The sequence below is a fragment of the Armigeres subalbatus genome, chromosome 2 (assembly GCF_024139115.2).
Source record: "Armigeres subalbatus isolate Guangzhou_Male chromosome 2, GZ_Asu_2, whole genome shotgun sequence".
Lineage (NCBI taxonomy): Eukaryota > Metazoa > Arthropoda > Insecta > Diptera > Culicidae > Armigeres > Armigeres subalbatus.
The window spans coordinates 37,783,538-37,811,289 of record NC_085140.1 but is presented as its reverse complement, the minus strand read 5'-3'; the positions used below and the strand labels follow the sequence as shown (position 1 = coordinate 37,811,289).

Below are 27,752 nucleotides of genomic sequence, written 5' to 3'. Positions count from 1 at the left end.
TCATTCAATTTCACAAGAAAAATATAAATTTTTAAATATTCAAATGTTTATATTTTTTGTCCTTGAGCTTAATGCTGGCCGCTCGTAGCTCAAAACCCTGAAAACCCCTTAGTTGTGGTTTCTTCACTTTTTGAGCCGGCGTCTAATCCTGCCGTAAGTCTCGTAAATACAGACGTTCCCACGTTCGACGACGTTTTGTAGAACTACTTAGTTCTTAAAAAGTATTTTGTATTATATTATTGTTACACAATTACGTAGCAGTTTAATTGCCGGACCCTGTAAGTTGTGATACGTCTTTTTCTTCTTCTTCTTCTTCTTCATTGGGTTACATTGGGTGACATTGCCGCCTCACAGCTTAGTGTTTATCAAGCAATTCCACAGTCATTAACTGCGAGGTTTCTAAGCCAAGATACCATTTCTGCATTCGTATATCATGTCATGAGGCTAACACGATGATACTTTTATGCCCAGGGAAGTCGAGACAATTCCCAATCCTAGTCTATTGTCTATATTGTCTTGACCAGCACCGGGAATCGAACCCAGCCACCCTCAGCATGGTATTGCTTTGTAGCCACGCATCTTAACGCACGGCTAAGGAGGGGCCCTTGTGAAACGTATTGATATTAAAATCTAGATAATTTTCTAAAAATCGCCAAAACTTGCACAAAGATTTTTGTTAGTCGAATTCTTCGAAATTTCACAAATATGCGTTCATGGGTAGGAATGGTAGGGTGCAAAATTAATACTGTATGTGTAAAAGGGGAATGAACCACAGATTACATCAGTTGTTGCGAGAACCATTCATTGTTTACACTACTCAAATCGGACGATGGTGCTGAGAGGTTCTGTAAGAAACATAGGTATAACTCTTAAAATGCACAATAGTCAGCTCCATCCTCGGTTGCTTTGTTATGAACGTTTTTTAACAGGTTTGCTCATCTAGCTCGCTGCGCTTTCTGCCTGTCGGATTGAAGGTCTGCGCCATCTTTTCAGGGTTGCAGTCCGACATTCTTGCAACAACCCCTGCCCATCGTATTCTTCCAGCTTTTGCTATTTTCTGGATATTGGGTGCACCGTTAAGTTGGGCGAGTTCGTGGTTCATTTTTCGCCGCTACACACCGTTTTTTTGTGCACCGCCACCGCCACTCTTGGCCCTAAGAACGTGTGTTCAATGCGCAGTGTTGTTTTAAAACATCAAACCGAAAATACGTTTAATGTTAGTGATTTAAATGGTTATAACCATTAACAATATTTTCGAAGAGCCGGCTTGATAACTTCTTACGAACTCATTCACTATTGGTGTCAGATGCCGAAAGATGATTATAGGCGGCATTTAAGATCATGATTGCTTGATAGTTCTAATCCCTTCCTTCGACTCCTAGGGAAACTGTTCTTAATTCTAGATTCAGACTATCAGTATCTGCAAATAAGTGGACAGCTTTCATCTTGATGAGTTCAGTTCCGATATTATCCCTACCAGCTGCTGTATTGTGCTTTAGGTATGGGCTGGTAGGTTTCCATCGTCCACTTAACTGATGTAGTCGTCTCTTCCGCTGTATTGACCCTCACTGCTTGTGCTCTCAGCGCCATTTAGGTTTTCCTGGAAGTAAGTGTTGCTTCCACCTTTCATACGCCAAGATGCTCTCATCCTTATTCCTGCACAATCCGCCGCGACATGAAGCCTTTGCGGGATATGGTGAGCTTCTGATAGAACTGGTGTGTTTTTAGAAATAGCACTATCTCCCCGCACTGTACTTCCTCCAGGCGGCCTTCTTCTCATGGAAGAGTTGGGTCTGTTGTCTCCGTTTCCGTCTATAGCGTTCCACGTTCTTCCCGGATTCTTTCTGCAGCGCGACCGCCCGCGATGCGTCATTCTTCTCCCGAATCTGTCTGCACTCTTCGTCGAGCCAACTCTAGTAGATGGTATGATTATACCTCTAAACTTTCACACCATTAAATCCTTCCAACACACCTCCTGCTGCGCTACGATGCTGAATCTGCAGTCTTTCAGCACATCGGCGAGCACCCGTGTGCTCCCGATGAAGTTAAGAGATTTGCAGTTCCACGAATCGAAATTCCAATCCCCAATCCCACGGACATCCGTAGTTTTCAAATATGCGCCCTATTATTCGCCTCATTGTATCAGCGCCCCCTTAAAAATAGGCGACTAAGTAGCTCATATTTTACGACGACAGGGCTGCATCGAAATATCTATCTGTAAAGATAACAAAACGTAGTGGAATTCAATGGAAAGTACTAAGCTCGTCTTAGACAAGAAATTCTTGCTTTTTCAGTAAATATTATTTGAGTTCCAGGTATCCAGTTCGGCCTTTCTATTTCCTGACTAGATAGTACGAATAAGGGGTCTTTATGATGTTTTGCTCTACGTCTGTTATGGATAACGTACTTATTGATAACATACTTTGCCCCTACAATTCCTGAAAACATTATTCTTGCTTCAGATTCCTTGCGTCAGAGCTTTGAATAATCGAATGTTTTTGATGAAGCCCGTCGGCCTTCTTTATCAACCTCATGCGCTCGGAGACGAGCCAGCCTCGGGCTGCAAGTCTCTTAAATAAAGACAAAAAAAAAACTCATGCGCTTAGGGGAAGAGGGGGCAATATGCCCTAGCTAAGCAAACATTGCTTTATTGTCTTATTTGTAACGCTATTCATGGGTATTTTTACGTTATGCATCAGTTAAACAAGATAGCTAGTTGATGCTGTAGTATTCAGAGTAAGCGGCTAATGTAAAACTTGCCACATTGTACGGTAAATTGGGGCACGCGAAATATGTGATTTCACGATTGGCATATTTGATTGCTTATGTTTAATGTACTATCCGCCATAGCAGAATCAAATCATAGTCTAGAATCACTTATACAAACTAAAATCATTAGCCGCTTACTCTGAATACTACATCAGTTTGTTGTCGAATTTAAAAACGAACAGTCGCACCGCTCTTCAACGGCGGATTCCATTCAGCCGTTTTCGGCTGGAATACGACATGTCGCAGTCGGTAGTGTTTGGTTTTATATTTGTAACTAGTGCATGAAAATGGTGCTTGCCACATCCATTAATGTGCTAGTTACTAAATGGTAAGTATGCTCTCATGTTGTGGATTTCGGAGCGAGCAGGTCTCCGAAATCATAGAAAAAAATACCGAAGCGAGCAGGTCTTCGAGGTTTTAATAAAACATGATCCCGGAGCGAGCAGGTCTCCCGAGGATAGAATAAAAGATACCGGAGCGAGCAGGTCTCCGAGGCATTTTTTTTGTTTATTCCGGAGCGAGCAGGTCTCCGATGCATTTTTTTGTTTATTCCGGAACGAGCAGGTTTCCGAGGCATTTTTTTGTTTATTCCGGAGCGAGCAGGTCTCCGAGGCATTTTTTTTGTTTATTCCGGAGCGAGCAGGTCTCCGAGGCATTTTTTTGTTTATTCCGGAACGAGCAGGTTTCCGAGGCATTTTTTTGTTTATTCCGGAGTGAGCAGGTCTCCGAGGCATTTTATTTTGTGAATGCGATTAGAACTCAGAGGCATGTTGACGTCGAACTACGTCTGTGACCACTTTTCAAATGCGAAGCAGGATTCCAAGACATTTTGTGTTCATTCCGTAGACGTAGGACTACGGCTGTGTATTCTATAGAGGAGTACACTTTGCGAATGTGAAGGACTCCGAGGCATTTTCGTGTTTATTTCGGAGCGTGTAGGACTCCGAGGCATGTTGGAGTAGGGGTTCGTCTGTGTATTCAAAAGAAGAGTACACTTTGAAAATGCAAAGCAGGACACCAAGGCATCTTGGTATTCTATAGAGGAGTACACTTTACGAATGCAGACTCCGAGGCATTTTTTTGTGAATGTGAGTAAAACTCCGAGGCATGTTGACGTCGAACTACGTCTATGACCACTTTACAAATGCGAAGCTGGATTCCAAGACATTTTGTGTTCATTCCGTAGACATAGGACGTCGGCTGTGTATTCTATAGAGGAGTACACTTTGCGAATGTGAAGGACTCCGAGGCATTTTTTTTGTTGATTCCGAAGCGAGTGGAAATCCGAGGCATGTTTACGTAGGACTACGTCTGGGTTTGAGTACATTTTGGGAATGCGAAGCAGACCTTCGAGGAGTTTTCGTGTTTATTCCGGAGCGAGTAAAAATTCGATGCGTATTTAAGTAGGGCTACGTCAGTGTATTCAACAAAAAAAAAGTTTACTTTGAAAATGCACTCCAAGGACTCCAAGGCATTTTGTGTTCATTTCGGAGCGAGTAAACATCAGAGACATTTTGACGTATGACTGCATCTGGGTATTCTATAGAGCAGTACACTTTGCGAATGCATTGCAAAATCCCGAGACATTTTTTGTTTCTTTTTCGGAGCGAGTAGAACTTTGAGACATGTTGACGCTGGACTACGTCTGTGTTTTATGTGGAGTACACTTTGTGAATGCGAGCCGACCTTCGAGGCATTTTCGTGTTTATTCTGAAGCGAGTAGAACGCCGAAGCATATTGACGTAGGACTACGTCTGTGTATTCTATACAAGAGAACACTTTGTGAATGTGAAGCACTCCGAGGCATTTTGTTTATTCCGGAGCGAGCAGAACTCTGAGGCATGTTGACGTAGGACTACGTCTGGGTATGCTATAGAGGACCACACTCTGCGAATACAGAGCACGACTCCGAGAAAATTTGTGTTGATTCCATTTTGTGTTCATTCCGAAGCAAGTAAAAAATCCGAGGCATTTTGACGTAGGAATACGTCTGTGTATTCTATGGAAGAGTAAACTTTGCGAATGTGAAGGACTCCAAAGCATTTTTGGTTATTCCGGAGCGAGTAGAACTTCAAGACATTTTGAGGTAGGACATCGTTTGTGTATTCTATAGAAGAGTATACTTTGCGAATGCAGAGCAGGACTCCGATGCAACTCCAAGACATGTTCGTCTGGGTATTCTATAGAAGACCACACGAATGCAGAGCAGGACTCCGAGACATTTTTTTTTTCGTTTCGGAGCGGAGATTTCGTCTGTGGCTTCTAAGAAGGAATACATTTTGCAAATGGACTCCGCGGCGTTTTTTTTATTTATTCCAGAGTGAGTAAAACTCCAAAGAATGTTGACGTAGGACTACGTTTGCAAGTTCTATAGAGGATTGCTCTTTGCGAGTACCGAGCAGGACTCCGAGGCATTTATTGTGTATTCCGAATTGTGCAGGAGCAAGTAGAATTCCGAAAAAAAAATTAAAATGTGACCCACAATCATTATTAGTTTTTAGCAAAAATATGACGGTACTTAACATATCAAGTTTGTTCTTCTTTGCATTAGATGTTGATGGTACTACAATATTAAGAATTGTTTTAATTTATTTTGAAGCAATTTGGGTATGATTTTTCTTTATAATGAAATATTTATAAAATTGAAATCATATTCTTACAAAGTTGAAAGAGTAGGGAAGGAGAAAGATGTAGTATTCAGAGTAAGCGGCTAATGATTTTAGTTTGTATAAGTGATTCTAGACTATGATTTGATTCTGCTATGGCGGATAGTACATTAAACATAAGCAATCAAATATACCAATCGTGAAATCACATATTTCGCGTGCCCCAATTTACCGTACAATGTGGCAAGTTTTACATTAGACTTGATTCGAACTCTCAATTTTGCATATGCACTAATATTGATCTCTATCGTGAAAGAATCTGTGCATGATTGAGTATTTGAGAGTATGGAGAGCAACATATTGAATTTTCTGTCGAACTTTGCTTCAGGTTGCGCGGCGGGGTCTGGCAATGCTAGCGCATTGCTGCCAAAGCAGTGTGAGATGGTGTTGGTAGCGCCATCGGGTTGAGTAGCAACGACGAAGATTGCACCGTCAGTTTGTTGTCGAATTTTAAAACGAACAGTCGCACCGCTCTTCAACGACGGATTCCATTCAGCCGTTTTCGGCTGGAATACGACAGATGCCATTCAAAAATTTTCAAAAATCTCAATCATATTGATAATATTCACATTTCAAAAAAGTGGTGATATTCTGTTGCCGGAAAACTCATGAGGCAAAACGCCTGTTAGCTGGCAGCTCCTAGGGAACAAAGCACCACGCGTCGGCGAATCAACATTTTGGTATAGATAGTGCGTGGAGACGCAAGTACATTGTAGGTTAGTGCCACTAGGGCGTTTTGCCTCGCCAAAATGTTAGATGTTTCTTCAAAATGTGGAAATTTTCGGTTTCTCTGACCTTCCCATGCACTATTTTGAAACTTTTTTCGCCTAACCTACATAATTTTAGATCTAGTTTTGTAACGGACATCTTAATGACGGTAAATATGAGGGAAACCACAAAAGGCGTTTTGCCTCGGGGGGCGTTTTGGGGCCTCTTCCCCTATATGAAAGTTCAATTCCTTCGATAGCTAATGGATCTATTAAAATATTTTAATTCATGTGCCATAAAGACCTCCGTAGTGAAAAATGTGCTTGTATACACGGTTCGAGGCCGCATCTCTGCATCCTCGAATGCGCCCCACGCTCGCCAAGTCGTTTTGCACCTGGTCTGCCCACCTTGCTGGCTGTGCTCCACGCCGTCTCGTACCTGCCGGATCGGAAGCGAACACCATCTTTGCAGGGTTGCTGTCCGGCATTCTTGCAAAATGCTTTGCCCATCGTACCCTTCCGGCTTTAGCTACCTTTTGGATACTGGGTTCGCCGTAGAGCTGGGCGAGCTTCGCCAGCACACACCGTCTTCTTGCACACCATGTTTCAAGCCGTAGAGGACAACCGGTCTTATTAGCGTCTTGTACATGACACATTTGGTGCGGTGGCGAATATTTTTTGACCGCAGTTTCTTCTGGAGGCCGTAGTAGGCCCGACTTCCACAGATAATTCGCCTTCGTGTTTCACGACTAACATTATTATCAGCCGTTAGCAAGGATCCAAGGTAAACGAATTCCTCGACCACCTCGAAGGTATCCCCGTCTATCGTAACACTGCTTCCCAGGCGGGCCATGTCGCGCTCGATTCCGCCCACAAGCATGTACTTTGTCTTCGAAGCATTCACCACCAGTCCAACTTTTGTTGCTTCACGTTTCAGGCGGGTGTACAGTTCTGCCACCTTTGCAAATGTTCGGCCGACAATGTCCATGTCATCCGCGTAACAAATAAATTGACTGGATCTGTTGAAAATCGTACCCGGCTCTCCGCATGACACCTTCTAGCGCAATGTTGAACAACAGGCACGAAAGTCCATCACCTTGTCTTAGTTCCCGGCGCGATTCGAACGAACTGGAGTGTTCGCCCGAAATCTTCACACAGTTTTGCACACCATCCACCGTTGCTTTGATCAGTCTGGTAAGCTTCCCGTCCATAATTTTCCATAGCTCCATAGCGTCTCGTCCATAATTTACCATAGCTCTACGCGGTCTATTGTGTCGTATGCCGCCTTGAAATCAATGAACAGATGGTGCGTTGGGACCTGGTATTCATGGCATTTTTTGAAGGACTTGCCGTACAGTAAAGATCTGGTCCGTTGTCGAGCGACCGTCAACGAAGCCGGCTTAATAACTTCCCACGAACTCATTCACTAAAGGTGACAGACGTCGGAAGATGATCTGTGATATCAGTTTGTAGTGACTATCAATTTGTGCAGGCAAGTAGCCAGCTTTTCCGGGTCCATCTTGATAAGCTCAGCTCCGATACCATCCTACCCGCTGCTTCATTGGTCTTTAGCTGTTGGATGGCATCCTTAACATCCCTCAAGGTTGGGGCTGGTTGGCTTCGTTCGTCTGCTGAACTAACGTAGTCACCTCCTCCGCTGCCTTGACTTTCACTTTAAATGACTCAGCCCCATTTAAATGTTCCTAGTACCCGGGAGAAGCCATGAACAGAATAACAAAACATGATATGGACTTGATTGATATTAGAGATTTGCACCGAAATATCATTCAAATATCAAGATATGCTATGGATAAGAACAAACTAATGACACATGATATTGATCACTTATTACAAATAGCATAACTTGATCATCTGATGATATTTTAGTGCAAAATTTAGATATTATCATCTCTTATATCAATCATGTCCATATCACATTTTGCTATCTTATCATCATTTGATATTACTGAGCTATTTTCGTCTACTCGGGTAGTGCTGCTTCCACCTTTCGATCACCACACGTTTGTCCGTCAAGATGCTCCCATCCTTATCCCTGCACATTTCAGCTCGCGGCACGAAACTTTTGCGGGATGCGTTGAGCTTCTGATAAAACTTGCGTGTTTCTTGAGGACGGCGCAGCTGTTCCATCTCCTCGCACTCCGCTTCTTCCAGGCAGCGTTTCTTCTCCTGAAAAAGGCGGGTCTGCTGTCTCCGCTTCGGTCTGTAACGTTCCACCGGGTACATTGCTGCAGCGCTACCGTCTGCGCTGCGTCCTTCTCCTCCAGGATCTGGCTGCACTCTTCATCGGACCAATCGTTCCGTCGAATTCGTCCCACATACCGGACGTTATTCTCCGCTGCGTCGATAATGGCTGACTGTATTCCAGCAGTTCTCAAGAGGGGCCCCATTGAGCTCACCCTCTTCCGGCAACGCTGCCTCGAGATAGTTGCTTCAGTCGCTCTAGGTCGTACCGCGGCGGTCGTCGGTACCGAACATTGATGATAGTGGTCAGAGTCGATGTTAGCGCCACGATATGTCCTGTAGGTGCTGCGAATGGCCATATTCGTGGAGGCAGCGAAATCAATTAGTCGTAGGTCATTTTCGTTCCAGTCGATGAGCGCAGAACTTTCCAACAGTCGGTCTAAACTCCTCCTCTTGGCCAACCTGAGCGTTCAAATCTTCTATGATGATTTTGACGTCGTGGCTTAGGCAGCTGTCGTACTCACGTTCCAGCTGCGCGAAGAATGCCAGACACCAAGTCCCCTAAATTTCCGAAGGCTGTTCGGCTACATTGAGAGTTGACGTAAAGTCAATGTCAACTTCTCTCCACGAACAGCTTAGATAGCCGTGTAATGTCGGCAGCTGGTTATCTGGCTAAGAATAACTTTACGGATTGCCTGTTCCAGTGGTAAAAGTCCACCATACAGGTGATCCCTAATTCTCGGTGTGCCTACGTGCCTACGAATGAATGGTTAGGGGGGTCTAATAAGAACCTAACCGCAAACGGAGCCTGTGAAGCACCAGGGCCCCCTTCACAGTATTTAGCCCTCGCTGCGCTAACCGGAGCTATGGCGCAGTTGACTTTTTGCTTCTCCGTGATAATCAGCTACTCTTATTAAATCTCAACCTGAGGTTAAATAAGAGTGTGGTTATGAATATGTGTTTTACTTAGTTTTTCAACAAATTGTCACCTATATGGATTCACATTATGCGATTTTTACAATGTACTTTGTGTATGTCACCTATATGGATTGGCATTATGCGTTTTTCACAGTGTACTTTGTGTTTCGTCTTCGACGTTCGGCTTCGTCTACTCTTGTTTAATCTCAACTTCAGGTTAAATAAGTGTGGGGTTATGAATATGTTTTTTTTTACTTAGTTTTTCAACAAATTTTTACCTATATGGATTCGCATTATGCGTTTTTCACAGTGCACTCTGTGTTTCGTCTTTGACGGTCGTCCATTGTGTGTCATCAATGTTTTTTGTGACACCTCTCTTTAGTCCCTAACTTAATGCGTGTGAGTCTACATAATTGGCTTTCCTATAAATGGTATATCATATGCATTTGCATTGTGTGACTTATCCAGTATATTTTATGCTTCGCGTTTCATTGCGTTTTACGAAATGCATCGTATGCATGTATTATTGATTGTATCCTCCTTCTCCAAGAAACCTGTTCCATTCTCCTTTCCAACTTCACTTCCTCTTCCTTATCCCTTTTCACTTCCTTTTCCGTCAGGTAAATGATGAGAAAGGCCAGTGAAGGCGATGGCACAAATTTCCCAAATTGAGGGGAACGTGCCTCCTGAGCCGACGTTCTGATATCTGATACCTGATACCTCTAAACGATCGCACCATTGATCCCTTACAACAAACCTCCTGCAACGCTACGATGCCGAATCCACGGTCCTTAAGCACATCGGCGAGAATACGTGTGCTCCCGATGAAGTTGAGAGATTTGCAGTTCCACGAACCGAGCTTCCAATCGCTAGTCCCTTGTCGTCGCAGTGGTTTTCGCCGATTGTTCCGGTCCGTACTCGTGTTGATATGTGATTTTTTTTCTAGGCTGGCTTGCAGGGCCTGACACCAAATCCCCTAAATTTCCGAAGGACCATTCATCCTTATTTCCGGTGGATCATGGTGCACAGTCTCACTTAGAGTCCCTCGCTGGCATTCAGACGATGATCAGCCGCCCCTAACATGGAGAACAGACGACGTTGTTGTTGTTACCCGATCTTCCCTAAGGTTGCTCGTATCCCGGTCAGCGCCACGAGGAGGTAGGGATAGGAATTGCTGGGTAAGAGGCTCAGGACCGCGAGATGGGGTCTATTTTATTCCTTCAAGTACGCGAAGTACCAATGTTACCCTTTACCCAGCATTTGCCTTGTACGGAGGAGGATGTTATTGAACAATTAATTAGCTGCGTGACTTCATCTTGGAATATTTTTGGTCAAAGGAAGGTCAAAAGGAACAAAATGTTAAGAACAAAAATGAAGATGAAATCAGGATATGCATCTTTCTTCTGCTTTATTTTTCCTCCTTTCATACTTCATCTTTTTTCTTTCTCCATATTCTATCTTTCTGCCCGCCTTCTTTTTTCTTTCTTCTTACATTTCCTTTCTTCCTATTTCTTATTCTTTCTTTCTAAAAAATTTTCGCTCAACAGTATGATAAAATGTTGACATATAATGCAGGAAATAAAGAACATTTTAGAGACAGCATGTTATATGTTGACATTTAGTGATGATGTCGAGCAGTTATGGTTGAATCGATCGAAAAGTATTCGATAACCGCAACGTAAACTGTGAAGCTATATCTTACATCGTAATAATGCTTCTGACCATATAACATGTTGTTTTTTATTATGCGGGTTGATTCTTTCTTTTATCTTTAATTTCTAGAAATTCGAGCTTAGATGCCTTTCGTCATAAAAATTTCAAAAAGTTAACTCCTGGTATGCCGCTGTAGGCACGCTCAAAGCAAATAATTCATTAGAAAATATTTAACCGTTGGAGATTGAACTGGTACAAAACATAATACAGTCAAACCCCCATGAGTCGATGTTCCATGACTCGATATTGACTCTTGGAAGGATATAATGTCATATTAAAAAATAATTTCAGGATAAGTGTGCTGGCCCGTTTAAAGAGATTTCCAAGGATTTTCTATTCCACTTCTCGATATTGCCACGATCATTCTTTTTGAGCCTTCAATATCTACTCATGGAAGTTTGACTGTATTATGATTTTTTTTTTAATATATTTCGATGCACCTTTGAAGCATTCAACTAAGTTGGGACCCAAAATATACTGGATTGAGCAACTGCTAGGAGCAATTTAATGTTTAACAGCCAAAATTTATCCATTTCTTCTCGTCGTTTACATACATAGGCAAAGAATTGGAAAGAATTAATTTTGGATGTTACTCATTTTTCAAATGAGGGTCTAGAAAGCGCTAGATGCGATTCAGCAGCACGGATGGTATTTCCGGAAGCGAAAGTAAGTAGGTTCCATTCCCGACATAAAATAAAAACCAAAGATAGAAACATTATTTTGCCAAAACTCTTCCACAATCTTATGTCCTCACTCGAGAATTTACGATGCAGCGAAGTAAAATTGAACTTATAGATGCAATTGCGACTTTAGAGGGGTGTGCTGAAGCGTAATATGTAGCCTGCCAACACTCCACGCCTTTATATCCAAATTGATAAAATGTAATAATTTTGGAAAGATGATAGCGCGTCATGAAACACTGCAGTGAATTCTGCAATCAGCAATACGAGAATATGTAACCTCAGGTCACATATCAGCGAGAATTCAAACTCTTCTAACAATGCCTATAAACACATACCAAAAGCTTGATCACACCTGAAGCACAAACCAACAAAGCGAATCTCATAAAGATCCGACGAATCAGCATTTATCAATTCATCGCTCGGGCTCATATGGGCATTTTCTTTCTTGTTAGTTGAATCTCTACAGCCTACACGAAGAGAAATCCATAGTTTGCATCGTATTTTGCTGCATTCGTCACTAATTTCTCGCAGTGTCCCCAGCGAGAATCGCATCCATCTACGGGAGCTACTCCCCGTTCGCTATCGCTGGCAAGAACCATTCATTGCCGTTTGCAAATCCCCAGGTGGTGAAGATGAGCATCGTTTTCCCCCTGCGGCAGCGGGCGCCATCACCATGAAGCGTGGCGATCGGCTAATATTCTTGCGCGGGCCGTCGAGTGGAAAAGAAGAAAAATAATCGTTCGTTCCGACTGTGCTGGGGTGGCGAAATCGAAGTTCCTTCTCGTTGGTGAACCCGGGCGATCGCGAGTGATGTGCTTCGTGGGAAGTTTTGGGAATGCCTAGTAATGCTGAGCCTCGAGAATACTAGTGTGTGAAAAACCGAATGAGCTTTGAATGAGCTGGAATATTGCTGATAGTATCCTGTGATATAGTTTGATTGTTATTTTGCATGCCGCAATCCTAGATCTAAATGGAGATAAAGCTAATCGAACGAAGCAAAAAACAAACCGAATAGAGTTCTTTGAATACTGGAATACAACTTAGGAATAATCGTCAAATATGAAGACAAAAATATTCGTAAGTAAATTCTTAAACTATTGTTATAACATTTTTGCAATTAAGTAGGGTAAATCCGAATGAGATGCCGCGTCGGTATAGTTGCCGCACTTTGATGATTTGGTAGAACAGACTTGATTCATTGGTGCAAATACATGTGAGAGTGTGTCATTTGTAGTGAAAGCAAAAACGTAAGTAGTAACTGCTGATTCTTAACAGCCAAAAAAGTAATATGATGGGTACACATTTTTGCCGTAAAATTTGAAACGATAACGGTTTTGCGAAAAGTCTTACGAATCCGCATGCTTATTCCATTATGTGAATCCTCTAAAAAGCTTGTAGGTTGAGTTTGTAAGCGTTTCGAGTAAAAATAATAGTGATGTGGTGTCTATAACTTACAATCTGTACAGAGACCGCAAAAATCAGGGTGATACGCCGCACCTACCTACTATCAGGAATTCAATAAGATATTATTATTGGGGAAATCGTGAAAAACACGAAGACCAAGAAATTTCAAGGGAGTGGGAGAAAAATCCTGCCCAAAACTTCAAGACGTCGTAGGATATTTGTTTCTTTTTGCCTTTCTCGTATACTAAGTATACGGTAAAGGCTATATGATCGCTCCAAAAACAAACTTTTTATAGAAGGCCCGGAGACCCATAGTGTTATATACCAATCGACTCAGTTCGACGAATTGAGGTGATGTCTGTGTGTGTGTGTGTGTGTGTGTGTGTGTGTGTGTGTGTGTGTGTGTGTGTGTGTGTGTGTGTGTGTGTGTGTGTGTGTGTGTGTGTGTGTGTGTGTGTGTGTGTGTGTGTGTGTGTGTGTGTGCAAAACTACTCAAAAAATGTCACTCATTTTTCGGGCATTTATCCTCAACCGATTTGCTCGCAACAAGTTGCATTCGACGCAGAATCCTGTCCCATTGTTTCCTATTTGGAATTGGCCAGATCGGACTATGGGATCAAAAGTTATGGCCAAAATACAAATTCATACAAAAAAATCGCGTAAAAATTCTCACTCATTTTTCGAGCCATTATCCTCTACCGATTTGCTCGCAACATGTTGCATTCGACGCAGAATCCTGTCTTATTAATTCCTATTTGAAATTGGCCAGATCGAACTATGGGATCGAAAGTTATGGCCAAAATACAAATTCATACGGAAAAATCGCGTAAAAAATGTCACTCATTTTTCGGGCATTTATCCTCAACCGATTTGCTCGCAACAAGTTGCATTCGACGCAGAATCTTGTCCCATTGTTTCCTATTTGAAATTGGATAGATCGGACTATGGAATCAAAAGTTATGGCCAAAATACAAATTCATACAAAAAAATCGCGTAAAAATTCTCACTCATTTTTCGAGCCCTTATCCTCAACCGATTTGCTCGCAACAAGTTGCATTCGACGCAGAATCCTGTCTCATTAATTCCTATTTGAAATTGGCCAGATCGAACTATGGGATCGAAAGTTATGGCCAACATACAAATTCATACGGAAAAATCGCGTACAAAAATGTCACTCATTTTTCGGGCACATATCCTTAAACGATTTGCTCACAACAAGTTGCATTTGATATCGATCGACTCAGCTCGACGAATTGGAGTGATGTCTGTGTGTGTATGTGTGTGTGTGTGCGCAAAAAGTCTAGCTCATTTTTCAGGCACTTATCCTTAACCAATTTGCTCGCAACAAATTGCATTCGACGCAAAAGCCTGTCCTATTGTTTCCTATTGAAAATTGACCCGATCGGCCTATGGGCTTGGAAGTTATGGCCAAAATACTTTTCTTCATATTAAAGCACGTTAAAAAGTCTAGCTCATTTTTTGGGCCATTATCCTTAACCGATTTGCTAGCAACAAGTTGCATTCAACACAGAATCCTGTCCCATTGGTTCCTATTGAAAATTGACCCGATCGGACTATGGGCTTAGAAGTTATGGCCAAAGTACTTTTTTTCATATTAAAGCACGTTAAAAAGTCTAGCTCATTTTTTTAGGCACTCGCAACAAGCTGTAGTCAACACAGAATCCTGTCCCATTGTTTCCTATTGAAAATTGACCTGATCGGACTATGGGCTTAGAAGTTACGGCCAAAATACTTTTTTTCTAGCTCATTTTTTAGGCACCTATCTTTAACCGATTTGCTCGCAACAAGTTGCATTCGACACAGAATCCTGTCCCATTGTTTCGTATCAAAAAACGGCCCAATCGGACTATGGGCTTCGGAGTTATGGCCAGTTTTTACAAGAAAATTTCTTACTCTCTATTTAGGCACTTACTCTCGGCCGATTTGCTCGCAACATTCGACGCAGAATCATGTCCCATTGTTTCCTATTAAAAATTGGCCGGATCGGACTATTGGCTCAGAAGTTATGGCCAAAATACTTTTTTTCATATCAAAAGTGCGAAGAAATTACTCACTCGCAAGAAACGAGAAAGGCACTATCACCGCTAGGTGGATTAATCTGGGTTTTTAATAACATGCTCCGAAATGAATGATATTTGCACAAGGAACGATTTCGTCTTGATCTGTGTCATTTTTGCCTTTCTCGTACAACAAAGTTGTACCGAAAGGCTATCATTTTACTCCAAAATCGAACTTTTTATAGAAGTCTCGGAGACCCATGATGTTATATACCAATCGACTCAGATCTTCGAACTGAACAAATGTCTGTCTGTCCGTGTGTATGTGTGTGTGTGTGCACACGAAAACCAAAAAAACATTAGCCACTTTTTCATATAGTAATTCTTAACCGATTTTCTCGCAACAAGTTGCATTCGACAGGGGACAAAGCCTTGTTGATCACTATTGAATTTGATAACGATCGACCATTGCGTTTAAAAGTTATTAAGAAAATGGAATCGAACTATATAAGCACCATATAGGGTTGGTGTCTTGGCTAAATGCGAGAAAGGCCGTATCACCACTCGGTGAATTAAGTAGGGTTTTTATTGCTATCATGCGTGGTCATTCCTGAAACATCACATTAATGAGGTACAAATCAATTTGCATTCAAATCGTTCGTTTTTGATTGTCATAGAGATGGGTACATGTTGAGCAATTCTCTGTGAAATCATGATTTTTTCTAGATTTCAATTTTGTATTTTTTGATTTTTCCGAAATTTTGCATACACATTCTTTGTGATCAAAAAACATAATTTGAATCATTGCACACTTAATTTAAATTGACGGGCTCGGTAAACGAATTACCGATTTCTCAACGGCTGAGCTCTCGGTAGTCCACTCAATAAAAAGTTCAACATTTTACCGAGTCCTCAGTTTGCACTCTCGATGATGAAATGTCAAAAAATACTGAGCACTCGGTAAAAATTTACTGAAAAATGTGTAAAAAGAATACAGATCTCGGCTACGAATATTACCGATAAAAAGGTTATTTAGTATTAGTTTTCTTCGTTGATAAAAAAATAAAAGAAAACCGTTTTCGATCAAAATGTTTGTTTATTATCAGCAATGGGTTTTTTCGCAGCGTTTTTTTAACAAAACCGACCGAACCGGTTAAAAAGTTCATGTAATATTAAGTTCATGCCAAATCCTGCCGTTCCGTCCCATTGCGTTCGGTGCTGGATCCGGCGAGTGTACAAAGGAGTGCATCAAGTATGTGAGTCGATCCTAAAGAGCTGAGCAGAATGGATACGTTTGCGTGCGTTTTGACAGTTTTGCCATGGGAAAACTGTCAAAACGCACGCAAACGTATCCATTCTGCTCCGCACTTAAGAAAGATCAGAACTTCCGTTTACGGCATGACTGATGAAGCGCCGCTTTGGACCAAGCGACATACTTCTTCTGTTCTTGGTATGCAGACGGACGCTCAACAGATGCAGAAAAACTTCTGAAAATTCAAGAAGGTTAACATTACATTTTTTAATGAATACAAATTGGATCCAACTTACCGAAATATATTCTCTAGATATTTTTTTGCCTTTCTCGTATACAAAGTATACGTAAAGGCTATATGTTCGCTCCAAAAACGAACTTTTTATAGGAGGCCCGGAGACCCATAGTGTTATATACCGATCTACTCAGCTCGACGAATTGGAGTGATGTCTGTGTGTGTGTATGTGTGTGTGTGTGTATGTGTGTGTGTGCGCAAAAAGTCTAGCTCACTTTTTGGGCACTTATCCTCAACCTGGGCACTTATCCTGCTCGCAACAAGTTGCATTCGACGCAGAATCCTGTCCCATTGTTTCCTATTGAAAACTGACCTGATCGGACTATGGGCTTAGAAGTTATGGCCAAAATACTTTTTTTTCATATAAAAGCACATTAAAAAGTCTAGCTCACTTTTTGGGCACTTATTCTCAACCGATTTGCTCGCAACAAATTGCATTCGACGCAGAATCCTGTCCCATTGTTTCCTATTGAAAACTGACCCGATCGGACTATGGGCTTAGAAGTTATGGCCAAAAGATTTTTTTTCATAAAAAAGCACTTTAAAAAGGCTAGCTCACTTTTTGGGTACTTATTCTCAACCGATTTGCTCGCAACAAGTTGCATTCAATGCAGAATCCTGTCCCATTGTTTCCTATTGACAATTGACCCGATCGGACTATGGGCTTAGAAGTTATGGCCAAAATACTTTTTGCCTTTCTCGTACAACTAAGTTGTACCGAAAGGCTATCATTTCACTCCGAAAACGAACTTTTTATAGAAGCCTCTGAGACCCATAGTATTATATACCAATCGACTCAGCTCGACGAGCTGAGCACATGTCTGTCGGTCCGTGTGTATGTATGTGTGTATATGTGTGTGTATGTGTGTGCACAAAAGCTATAAAAAACATTAGAAAACTTTTCGTATAGTAATCCTTAACCGATTTTCTCGCAACAAGTTGCATTCGACAGGGGACAAAGCCTTTTATAACGATCGGTCATCGCGTTAAAAAGTTATGAAGAAAATGGTACATCAAACCATAACAACCCCATATAAGGTTGGTGTCTTAACTAAATGCGAGAAAGGCACCATCAACGCTAGGTGGATTAATCTGGGTTTTTTCATAAAAAAGCACATTAAAAAGTCTAGCTCACTTTTTGGGAATTTATTCTCAACCGATTTGCTCGCAACAAGTTGCATTCGACGCAGAATCCTGTCCCATTGTTTCCTATTGACAATTGACCCGATCGGACTATGGGCTTAGAAGTTATGGCCAAAATACTTTTTGCCTTTCTCGTATTCAAAGTATACGTAAACCCGACCAGTAGATAGTAACAGATTTATATCAGACCTTGTTATTCTGTTACAGCAGTTTTTTATAACAGCGGTTGTTATGAAACATGTACCATTAGTAGTTAAAATAACAAAAATTGTAACAAAATCTCTTCTAGTTTTAACAAAATTATTACTAAATATGTTATTAATCGAACAAAAATATAACTCGTTGTGTTACATAAAAAGTGGTGAAAATAGCTTATACTTTAGCAAATTATGTTCCTGAAAAGATTATGATTATCCATAATGTAGGCAATTAAGTTTGTCCAGCTGGTTCAACTTTGAATGTAGATTCAAGTTATACTGTAGGTGGTACCTTACTTTTTTTTTCCAATTCCTATCTACCAAAAATGTAGGCAATTTTTTTCGATAGAAATAAACATAACACATTATGTTATAATCATGTTATGACGATCATGAAGTTTTATTTCCTCCATCTTTGACATAGAATTTATAACAAAATTATTGCATGTTTTGTTATTTGTAACACATATTGATATAATTGCGATAAAATTTTGTTATGACTAACTAGTCGGGAAGGCTATATGTTCGCTCCAAAAACGAACTTTTTATAGGAGGCCCGGAGACCCATAGTGTTATATACCGATCTACTCAGCTCGACGAATTTGAGTGATGTCTGTGTGTGTGTATGTGTGTGTATGTGTGTGTGTATGTGTGTGTGTATGTGTGTGTGTGCGCAAAAAGTCTTTTTGGGCACTTATCCTCAACCGATTTGCTCGCAACAAGTTGCATTCGACGCAGAATCCTGTCCCATTGTTTCCTATTGAAAACTGACCCGATCGGACTATGGGCTTAGAAGTTATGACCAAAATACTTTTTTTTCATAAAAAAGCACATTAAAAAGTCTAGCTCACTTTTTGGGTACTTATTCTCAACCGATTGGCTCGCAACAAGTTGCATTCGATGCAGAATACTGTCCCATTGTTTCCTATTGACAATTGACCCGATCGGACTATGGGCTTAGAAGTTATGGCCAAAATACTTTTTTTCATAAAAAAGCACATTAAAAAGTCTAGCTCACTTTTTGGGAATTTATTCTCAACCGATTTGCTCGCAACAAGTTGCATTCGACGCAGAATCCTGTCCCATTGTTTCCTATTGACAATTGACCCGATCGGACTATGGGCTTAGAAGTTATGGCCAAAATACTTTTTTTCATAAAAAAGCACATTAAAAAGTCTAGCTCACTTTTTGGGCACTTATTCTCAACCGATTTGCTCGCAACAAGTTGCATTCGACGCAGAATCCTGTCTCATTGTTTCCTATGAACAATTGACCCGATCGGACTATGGGCTTAGAAGTTATGGCCAAAATACTTTTTGCCTTTCTCGTATAAAAAGTATACGTAAAGGCTATATGTTCGCTCCAAAAACGAACTTTTTATAGGAGGCCCGGAGACCCATAGTGTTATATACCGATCGACTCAGCTCGACGAATTGGAGTGATGTCTGTGTGTGTGCGCAAAAAGTCTAGCTCACTTTCTGGGCACTTATCCTCAACCGATGAAAACTGACCCGATCGGACTATGGGCTTAGAAGTTATGGCCAAAATACTTTTTTTTTCATAAAAAAGCACATTAAAAAGTCTAGCTCACTTTTTGGGCACTTATTCTCAACCGATTTGCTCGCAACAAGTTGCATTCGACGCAGAATTCTGTCCCATTGTTTCCTATTGAAAACTGACCCGATCGGACTATGGGCTTAGAAGTTATGGCCAAAATACTTTTTTTCATGAAAAAGCACATTAAAAAGTCTAGCTCACTTTTTGGGAATTTATTCTCAACCGATTTGCTCGCAACAAGTTGCATTCGACGCAGAATCCTGTCCCATTGTTTCCTATTAAAAACTGACCCGATCGGAAGTTATGGCCAAAAGATTTTTTTTTCCATAAAAAAGCACATTAAAAAGTCTAGCTCACTTTTTGGGTACTTATTCTCAACCGATTTGCATTCGACGCCGAATCCTGTACCAATTGTTTCCTATTGAAAATTGACTTGATCGGACTATGGGCTTAGAAGTTACGGCCAAATTATTTTTTTTTTCGTATAAAAGCTCATTAAAAAGTCTTGCTCACTTTTTGGGCACTTATCCTCAACCGATTTGTTCGCAGTTGCATTCGACGCAGAATCCTTTCCCATTGTTTCTTACTGAAAATTGACCCGATCGGACTATGGGCTTAGAAATTATGGCCAAAATACTTTTTTTAATAAAAAGCACATTAAAAAGTCTAGCTCACTTTTTGGGAATTTATTCTCAACAAGTTTATTTATCAACAAGTTGCATTCGACGCAGAATCCTGTCCCATTGTTTCCTATTGAAAATTGACCCGACCGTACTTAGAAGTTATGACCAAAAATCTTTTAGCCTTTCTTGCATACAAAGTATAGGGGAGACTGAGTAGACTTGACCCCCTTTTCTGATTTCCGATGTATCACAGCCAAAAATAAATAAACATACGCGATTTCCACACTGACTCTCTAAGAAATATAGTATTTAACCTTACTGATGTACGACAGTCCTAAAATATTGTTGGTATTGATACATAATCGATTTTTTAGAGTGCTGTCAAAAGTCTCCTTTTAAAATATTCGGGGGAAATTGATCCCTCTTCAAGAGCTTGCTCTGTTAAAATTAGAAAGGTGCCCTAAGATTTTTTTAAATATTTTTCCTTCAAAACAGGCGCAACTTTCGAATTGCTGTGCGTATACATGAACGATTTTTGTTATTGAATTCGACAGCACAAGTTATTTTTAAATTTGGGGAGACTTGATCCTCTTTCTATGATATCTACCCAATAAATAATGTTTCCTGCCGACCCTTCATCAAATCTGTCAAATCTACAAAAAATCAGAAGCCAGAGAACAGATTTATATTTTTTTGAATTTTTTCGCCAAATTTTTGTATGGGTGACTAATGGGGGATCAAATGTCCCCATATTGAGGCAATAACTTCAAATCCAAATATCCTAAAACTTTGATGGAATGTTGACATTTCCACCAGTACAAATCATTAAGCACATTTATGGCTTTGTGCTGTGAAAAAAACGAAAGCATTTGGTCATTGTTATGAAAAGTTATTCAAATTTTGCGTGGCCAATAAAAAAATCTTTAGGAAGGTCAAAACATACAAACCGCCCTGCAGAATAAATAAGGTTGTCAACCCAAAAAATAACTCACCACATAAAGGTCATTTGTCTATAGATCATACTAAAAAATACGCTAGAACAAAACTACTTTAGTTCTCGATAAAACAGGGGGTGATCAAGTCTCCCCGGGGATCAAGTCTACCCACCTTCCCCTACTTAAAGGCTATATGTTCGCTCCAAAAACGAACTTTTTATAGGAAGCCCGTAGAGCCTTAGTGTTATATACCGATCGACTCAGCTCGACGAATTAAAGTGATGTCTGTGTGTGTTAGCCTGGGACATGGATATATGAAAAAAATAAATTTTCGTTCCCTCATATTTTTCAGAAGCCTTTTGGGTCTTACAATGCTTGTGCGAAATTTCAGATCAATCGGTGAAACTATATTTTAGCGCCGGCGATTTTAATTTTCCATAGGATTTACTATGGGAAAATTTATCTTTACAAAGAAAAAATCCCCAAGGTGTCCCATTATTCTCTAACGATAAATCGACCCAACTACATCATAGAAAATTTTACCAGCAAACTTTCATTGGAAGACCGCAAAGTGATCCGACGCTCGTGAAAAATGTTATTTACATAAAACTAATTGCTGTATGAACGCAAGGCTCATTGTACTTTTCGTTCCAGCATCACTGCCGTCTGCTGCTTGCTGTTGTTTGTACGAGGCACCACTTTGCGTGGAGGATTCGCTTAGCATGAATGAAAAGCGGGTTACTAGGGATACGTTTATTGGCCTTGCTGTTTGAGTCTTCGGCCTTCTAGCTAGAAGAAATTCAACCAAATTTCAATGAAGGTGTGATTAACAAAAAGAGGCATGTAACGAACACTTTCCACACATCATGCAACGAAGCGATAATAGATGTGATGTATTAGTTGGGGCCTCTGAATCGCGACGTCAATAGTTCGAAGCTGGTCTGAGCGGAAATTTTTTTTTCGATACTGATATTCTTTAGGAAATTCTTTATATTTCCATATTCTTACTTTCGAGAAGCTTTCTGGTATTTCTAAAAGACTGAGATATGATTCTTGTGATACTGATTTCAGAAGAGAATAATTTAATGAAGTTGCTTTGCTACTTTGATATTTGATTGATATGCCAATAATTCAAATCAAAGACTTGAATTATTACTATTTTTCTATTTTCATACAAACTATCCTGTCAGCCGTGTATTTTTTTTTTAAATTATGAAGTGATGATTTATTTATTTAGTTTACATCTAAACAGTAATGATGTTGATAGTTAATAGTTATATCTTAAAATCATGAACTGCTGTTAAAACAGTTCTTAATATCAGCGTTGATGTTGTACACGAATTTTTTGAGTTCATATGTAGGAATGTGACGGTGTTGAACTTAATCTGTAGATTAAAAAAACACTTTAATAAAGATTTAAAAAAATGTAGGAATGTGACATAAATTAGATTCAATAAATATGCTTTAAACCAAAATTCGAAAAAAAACACTTATTTATGAATATACTTGAGACAAAAGAGCCATTTCAAAACAAACTTTCAAATAGATTCATTTTATGTGCTTTCAAATTATTTTCTATGAGAAAATATATTATCCATTTCTATAAGATCGTTATAATTTATTTTTTTAGTTTATTTATTTATTTATTCTTTTCCATTAACAGGCTTAAAATAGCCCCAATGATGTTGGTAATAGTTGCAGAATTATATAATTGATTTCTTTGCTAAATTTGTTTGATTAAATGGTCGGGGTTCAGCCAAATCACATCAAGCGCCAATAAAAAATTTCCATTTTTTTTTGATAAAGTTTTCGTGTAACAGATGCAATTAATTACAAATCGCATCAGACATCGTTCGACGCCTTAACTGAGGATATTTTACAACAAATGTACGCATTAATTGACATAAAATACTTTCCATTTGCCTTTTGCGAACAAAATATCACAAATCAGTCTAAAAGCCGCTTGGTGCGGTTTGGTTGAACCCCGACCAAATATCCATGATGTGACGTTGATTAAAAATGGGATGTGATGTAAATTTTACATACAATCTAGATTTTTTCTATAATCTTTATTAAAGAGATTTCCAACTGGAGGCAAAACAAATCTAGGAATCTCCTAAACTATTTCACAATTTAGAAATTACACAACTTTACATTATCGGCATGTCAATCAAGTATCAACGCAGCAGAGCAAGTTCATTAAATTATTCTCTTGGGAAATCAGTATCACAAGTACACAGCAAATAGTTTTGAAAATTCAACGACTTGTAAAATTGCTGCTAATTCCATCAAACGAATTAACATTTGATATTCAATTCAATTTGACTGAGTTTTACAAGCAGGCACAGTTTGAATTTAATTCGATTTAAAGGAAAAATAAGGTCGATTAGATATTGCGTCTATTTGCATGCTCCAAATATGTGCATGAAAATACATTTAAAATCCCAACATATTTTTATCTGTGTATCTTATCTAAATCTGTTAGAAATACTGGAAATCTTCTCGAAAATTAGAATTTGGGAATATAAATATAAATATCAAAAAGATTACCAGTACCAAAAAAAATCCTCGTTCAGACCAGCTTCGAACTATTGACGTCGCGATTCAGAGGCCCCAACTAATACATCACATCTATTATCGCTTCGTTGCATGATGTGTGGAAAGTGTTCGTTACATGCCTCTTTTTGTTAATCACACCTTCATTGAAATTTGGTTGAATTTCTTCTAGCTAGAAGGCGGAAGACTCAAACAGCAAGGCCAATAAACGTATCCCTAGTAACCCGCTTTTCATTCATGCTAAGCGAATCCTCCACGCAAAGTGGTGCCTCGTACAAACAACAGCAAGCAGCAGACGGCAGTGATGCTGGAACAAAAAGTACAATGAGCCTTGCGTTCATACAGCAATTAGTTTTATGTAAATAACATTTTTCACGAGCGTCGGATCACTTTGCGGTCTTCCAATGAAAGTTTGCTGGTAAAATTACCTATGATGTAGTTGGGTCGATTTATCGTTAGAGAATAATGGGACACCTTGGGGATTTTTTCTTTGAAAAGATAAATTTTCCCATAGTAAATCCTATGGAAAATTAAAATCGCCGGCGCTAAAATATAGTTTCACCGATTGATCTGAAATTTCGCACAAGCATTATAGGACCCAAGAGGCGTGCGAAAACCATGCAGGAAGTGAAAATAAAATTTTGTCCCACCCTAGTGTGTATGTGTGTGCGCAAAATAATCTCACTGATTTTTCAGGCACTTATCCTTAACCATTTCATTTCTTAAGCATTTATCCTCAACCGATTTGCTCGCAACAAGTTGCATTCGACGCGGAATCTTGTCCCATTGTTTCGTATCGAAAACCGGCCCAGTCGGACTATGGGCTTCGGAGTTATGGCCAGTTTTTACAAGAAAAATTCTTTTTCTCTATTTAGGCACTTACTCTCGGCCGATTTACTCGCAACATTCGACGCAGAATCATGTCCCATTGTTTCCTATTAAAAATAGGCCGGATCGGACTATGGGCTCAGAATTTATGGCCAAAATACTTTTTTTCATACCAAAAGTGCGAAGAAATTACTCACTCACAAGAAACGAGAAAGGCACTATCACCGCTAGGTGGATTAATCTGGGTTTTTAGTTGTAGTTTTATTAAATCACGTGCAAAAACTAAGTGTTAAAACCCGAAAAAGTTTCACACACAATATGGCGCCACATAGAGTGTCATATGAGTCCTGAGCTGACTTCGGTAAACGTATTACTGTAAACTCAGCAAACCGAATTCTTTTTGCTGATAGCTCGGTATTTTTGTCTGTCAACTGCAAACAGAGTTTGATGAACTGAGCATCCCGGTTATTTATTTAACCGATGTTCTGTAAACTGCGTTACATTGCTGAGATGTCGGTATAATTCATTACAAAAATCAGTAAATTCTTCAAAATTAACTGACCTCTCGATTAAAATTAATGTTTTACCCGGTAAACATTAATAAACAACAACAAAATCAGTAAAAATTATTACCGAGGTGAAATTATCGATTTAAGTGTGTGGTTTGTCATTTTTACTCTAGCCTAACTTCTGACAAGGCAAGAGTATGTATCTTGTGTGATAAGTACAATTGAATACACTTTGTTCAAGAAGCCGAGAAAGTTTCCCACCCGAGAAGATCGAGCATGGAACTCGTCATCTCCGGATCGGCAATCCTACGCCTTTGCTCGCAAGGATAACTGGAAACCCCGGACATCATCGTAAGTAGGATTATTTCAATATTACCTGTCATAAGACGAGTTTAGTACTGTTCCGTTCCATTTAATTCCACCACGTTTAATCTTTACATACACGAATTTGGACCTCGATTGTAAAGCTGGTTTCAGTGTCTCATACTTGGCTCGACTCAAGTCAAGTACGAGACACTGGAGACGATCTTCCAGTTGAAGTCGGAATTCGTGCACTCCCGGTCAAAAGTTTGGGTTCACCCTCAAAAAAAATAGGCAAAAGTTTTTGGCCGTATTTTGCCGATTACATCCGATTTCGAGTATTGTTAGCTTAGTACAAAAATTATGAGTAGATCTTACATCGTAGATGTTTAAAACGAATAATTTTTAATTAGTTAGTTTTAGTTTTCGAGGGTGAACATAAACTTTTGGCCGGGACTGTATCTGTAACGATTGCAACGTGGTGGAATTGAATGGAATAGTGTTAAACTCGTAGGAATCTATGACAAAAGGTCGAAAGACAAAAGGTCGAAAGGACAAAAGTTCGAAAAGTCAAAACGTCGAAAGGGACAGTAGCTCGAATGGACAAAAGGTCGAAAGGCATAGAAGGTCAAACGGGACAAAAGGTCGAAAAGGACAAAAGGTTGAAAGGGACAAAAGGTCTATCAAAAACAAGTTGATAACAAGTTGGGTGCATTCAAAAAAAAATTAAATGCATTTTACTTCAAGCAGAAATAACGCACTCATCTAATCAATTAAAGTTGAAGAATGAGCAATTTTCAAAGAAGGAGTAATTACTATAAGACAATATTATGAATATTTAGATAGTTCTGAAAGAGATAAAAAAGATTGTTAATAATAAATGAATGAAGCTTTGTCAGAGACAGAGTTGGCAAAAAATGCTTTTTTATTTTTCTCTATTTTTAACAATTAAATAAAATTCATCCAACGAGTGCCAATAATACACGAATATCTAGGTTTTCTGAATGTCACTTCGATCTGTCAAAATAGTACAAGCCGCAGCCACGCAGGCGCATGTATTGAAAATACACCGGCGTATAATACACGCAGGTGTATTTGATCGAAGTGACATTTAGAAAACTCAAACATCCATCTATTAGTGGTACTTATTGAATGAATTTTATTAAATTGTTAAGAATTGTAAAAACAAACGAGCAGATTTTTTGATAACTGTGTAGGGCAAATCTGGGGCGAGATTGATTCTCTCCGTTTCAGTTTATTGGAAATTTCAAACTTATTACCCTTTCGATCTTTTGTCCCGTTCGACATTTTGTCGACGTTTTAACGTTGATTTCACTTCATTCAAAGTGAGTTGCCTATATTCCAGGTATTGAACCCAGTACTGCAATTTCTCATGAAATATGTCACGCGATGTTCCCATATCTGCCTCTTTCAATATCAATAGAAACGCAAAGGATGAAAGGCATGCTACAAAAATCTGAAAAAAAAATTCCGTGGCAGGGCATGAAAGAATGCAATATCTGCTTTATTTTTGTGCTAATTACCTACCATTTTCAACTTGGTGGATTGAAGAAATATGTTTAATTTATGACTAGTCATTATTCTTTGCAAATATCTTTTAAAATAATTTACAAATTTTTATTTCAAAACAAAGCACAACATCCTTTTATGACTGCCTTTCATGCCGAATCGGTCAAAGAACCCATGATACTTTGATTTGGTCACCTGAGATAGAAAAAGGCGCTTTGCTCTCTGTCTTATGACGATGACGACATGTTGCAGTATGTACTGATTTAGCCACCCGGAGTGGTTAATAATTACTATGTCTGAATCTCGATTTATGCATATGCACAACATGTGACAGATTCGATTTAGTTCGAAAAATGTATTGGAGGGGTAACCAATTCCGAGCCGAAGAAAGTGGTTATCCTCCAATACAAATCTGTCACATGTTGTTCATATGCACAAACCAAGTTTCAGACTTAGTAATTAAGGTATAAGGGAGTGGTTTTCCCTTAAAAAAGCACGTGATAGCTCTCTTTGAGAGAGAAAATCGCAGGATTTAGCCCGTCAGAATGAAGCTGTCAGTGTCTCCAAAATTATTTCATTATTGTTCAGTTTTATATTGCTTGAAAGTTTGCAGTAAACTGAGAACATATGGGACTGGAAATTTTTTGGGAAGAAATATATCACTCGTGCAGCGTATCGATGAGAGAAAAACATCAGCGCTGACGGATTGCGAAGATCAAAATAAACAAACTTCAGTTGATTTAGAAATTTGAAAAAATGTGTGTTTTCTGGAACAACATTTGGAAATATCATAAAAGATTTATTGTACGAAGGTTACAAATGAGCAGGATTCGAGTGATGATCGTGGTGCTGGTGAAGCAAGGATGTGAAATACAAAAGACAAATAAGACAAACAAGACAATCAGACAGGACAAATAAGACAATTAAGACAAATAAAACAAATTTGA

At 39.5% G+C, this 27,752-nt stretch overlaps 1 protein-coding gene across 1 annotated transcript in view; it reads left to right on the top strand.

Moving 5' to 3' along the window:
* Positions 1–12,354: 12,354 nt before the first annotated feature.
* The window catches only part of LOC134214276 (protein lethal(3)malignant blood neoplasm 1-like), a 53,783-nt gene continuing 38,385 nt past the window's right edge, over positions 12,355–27,752 (top strand). The window contains exon 1 of the mRNA XM_062693681.1: positions 12,355–12,735. Within this exon, the coding sequence (XP_062549665.1) occupies positions 12,718–12,735 (18 nt within the window). The 5' untranslated portion in view covers positions 12,355–12,717. The remainder of the gene's footprint in view (positions 12,736–27,752) is intronic.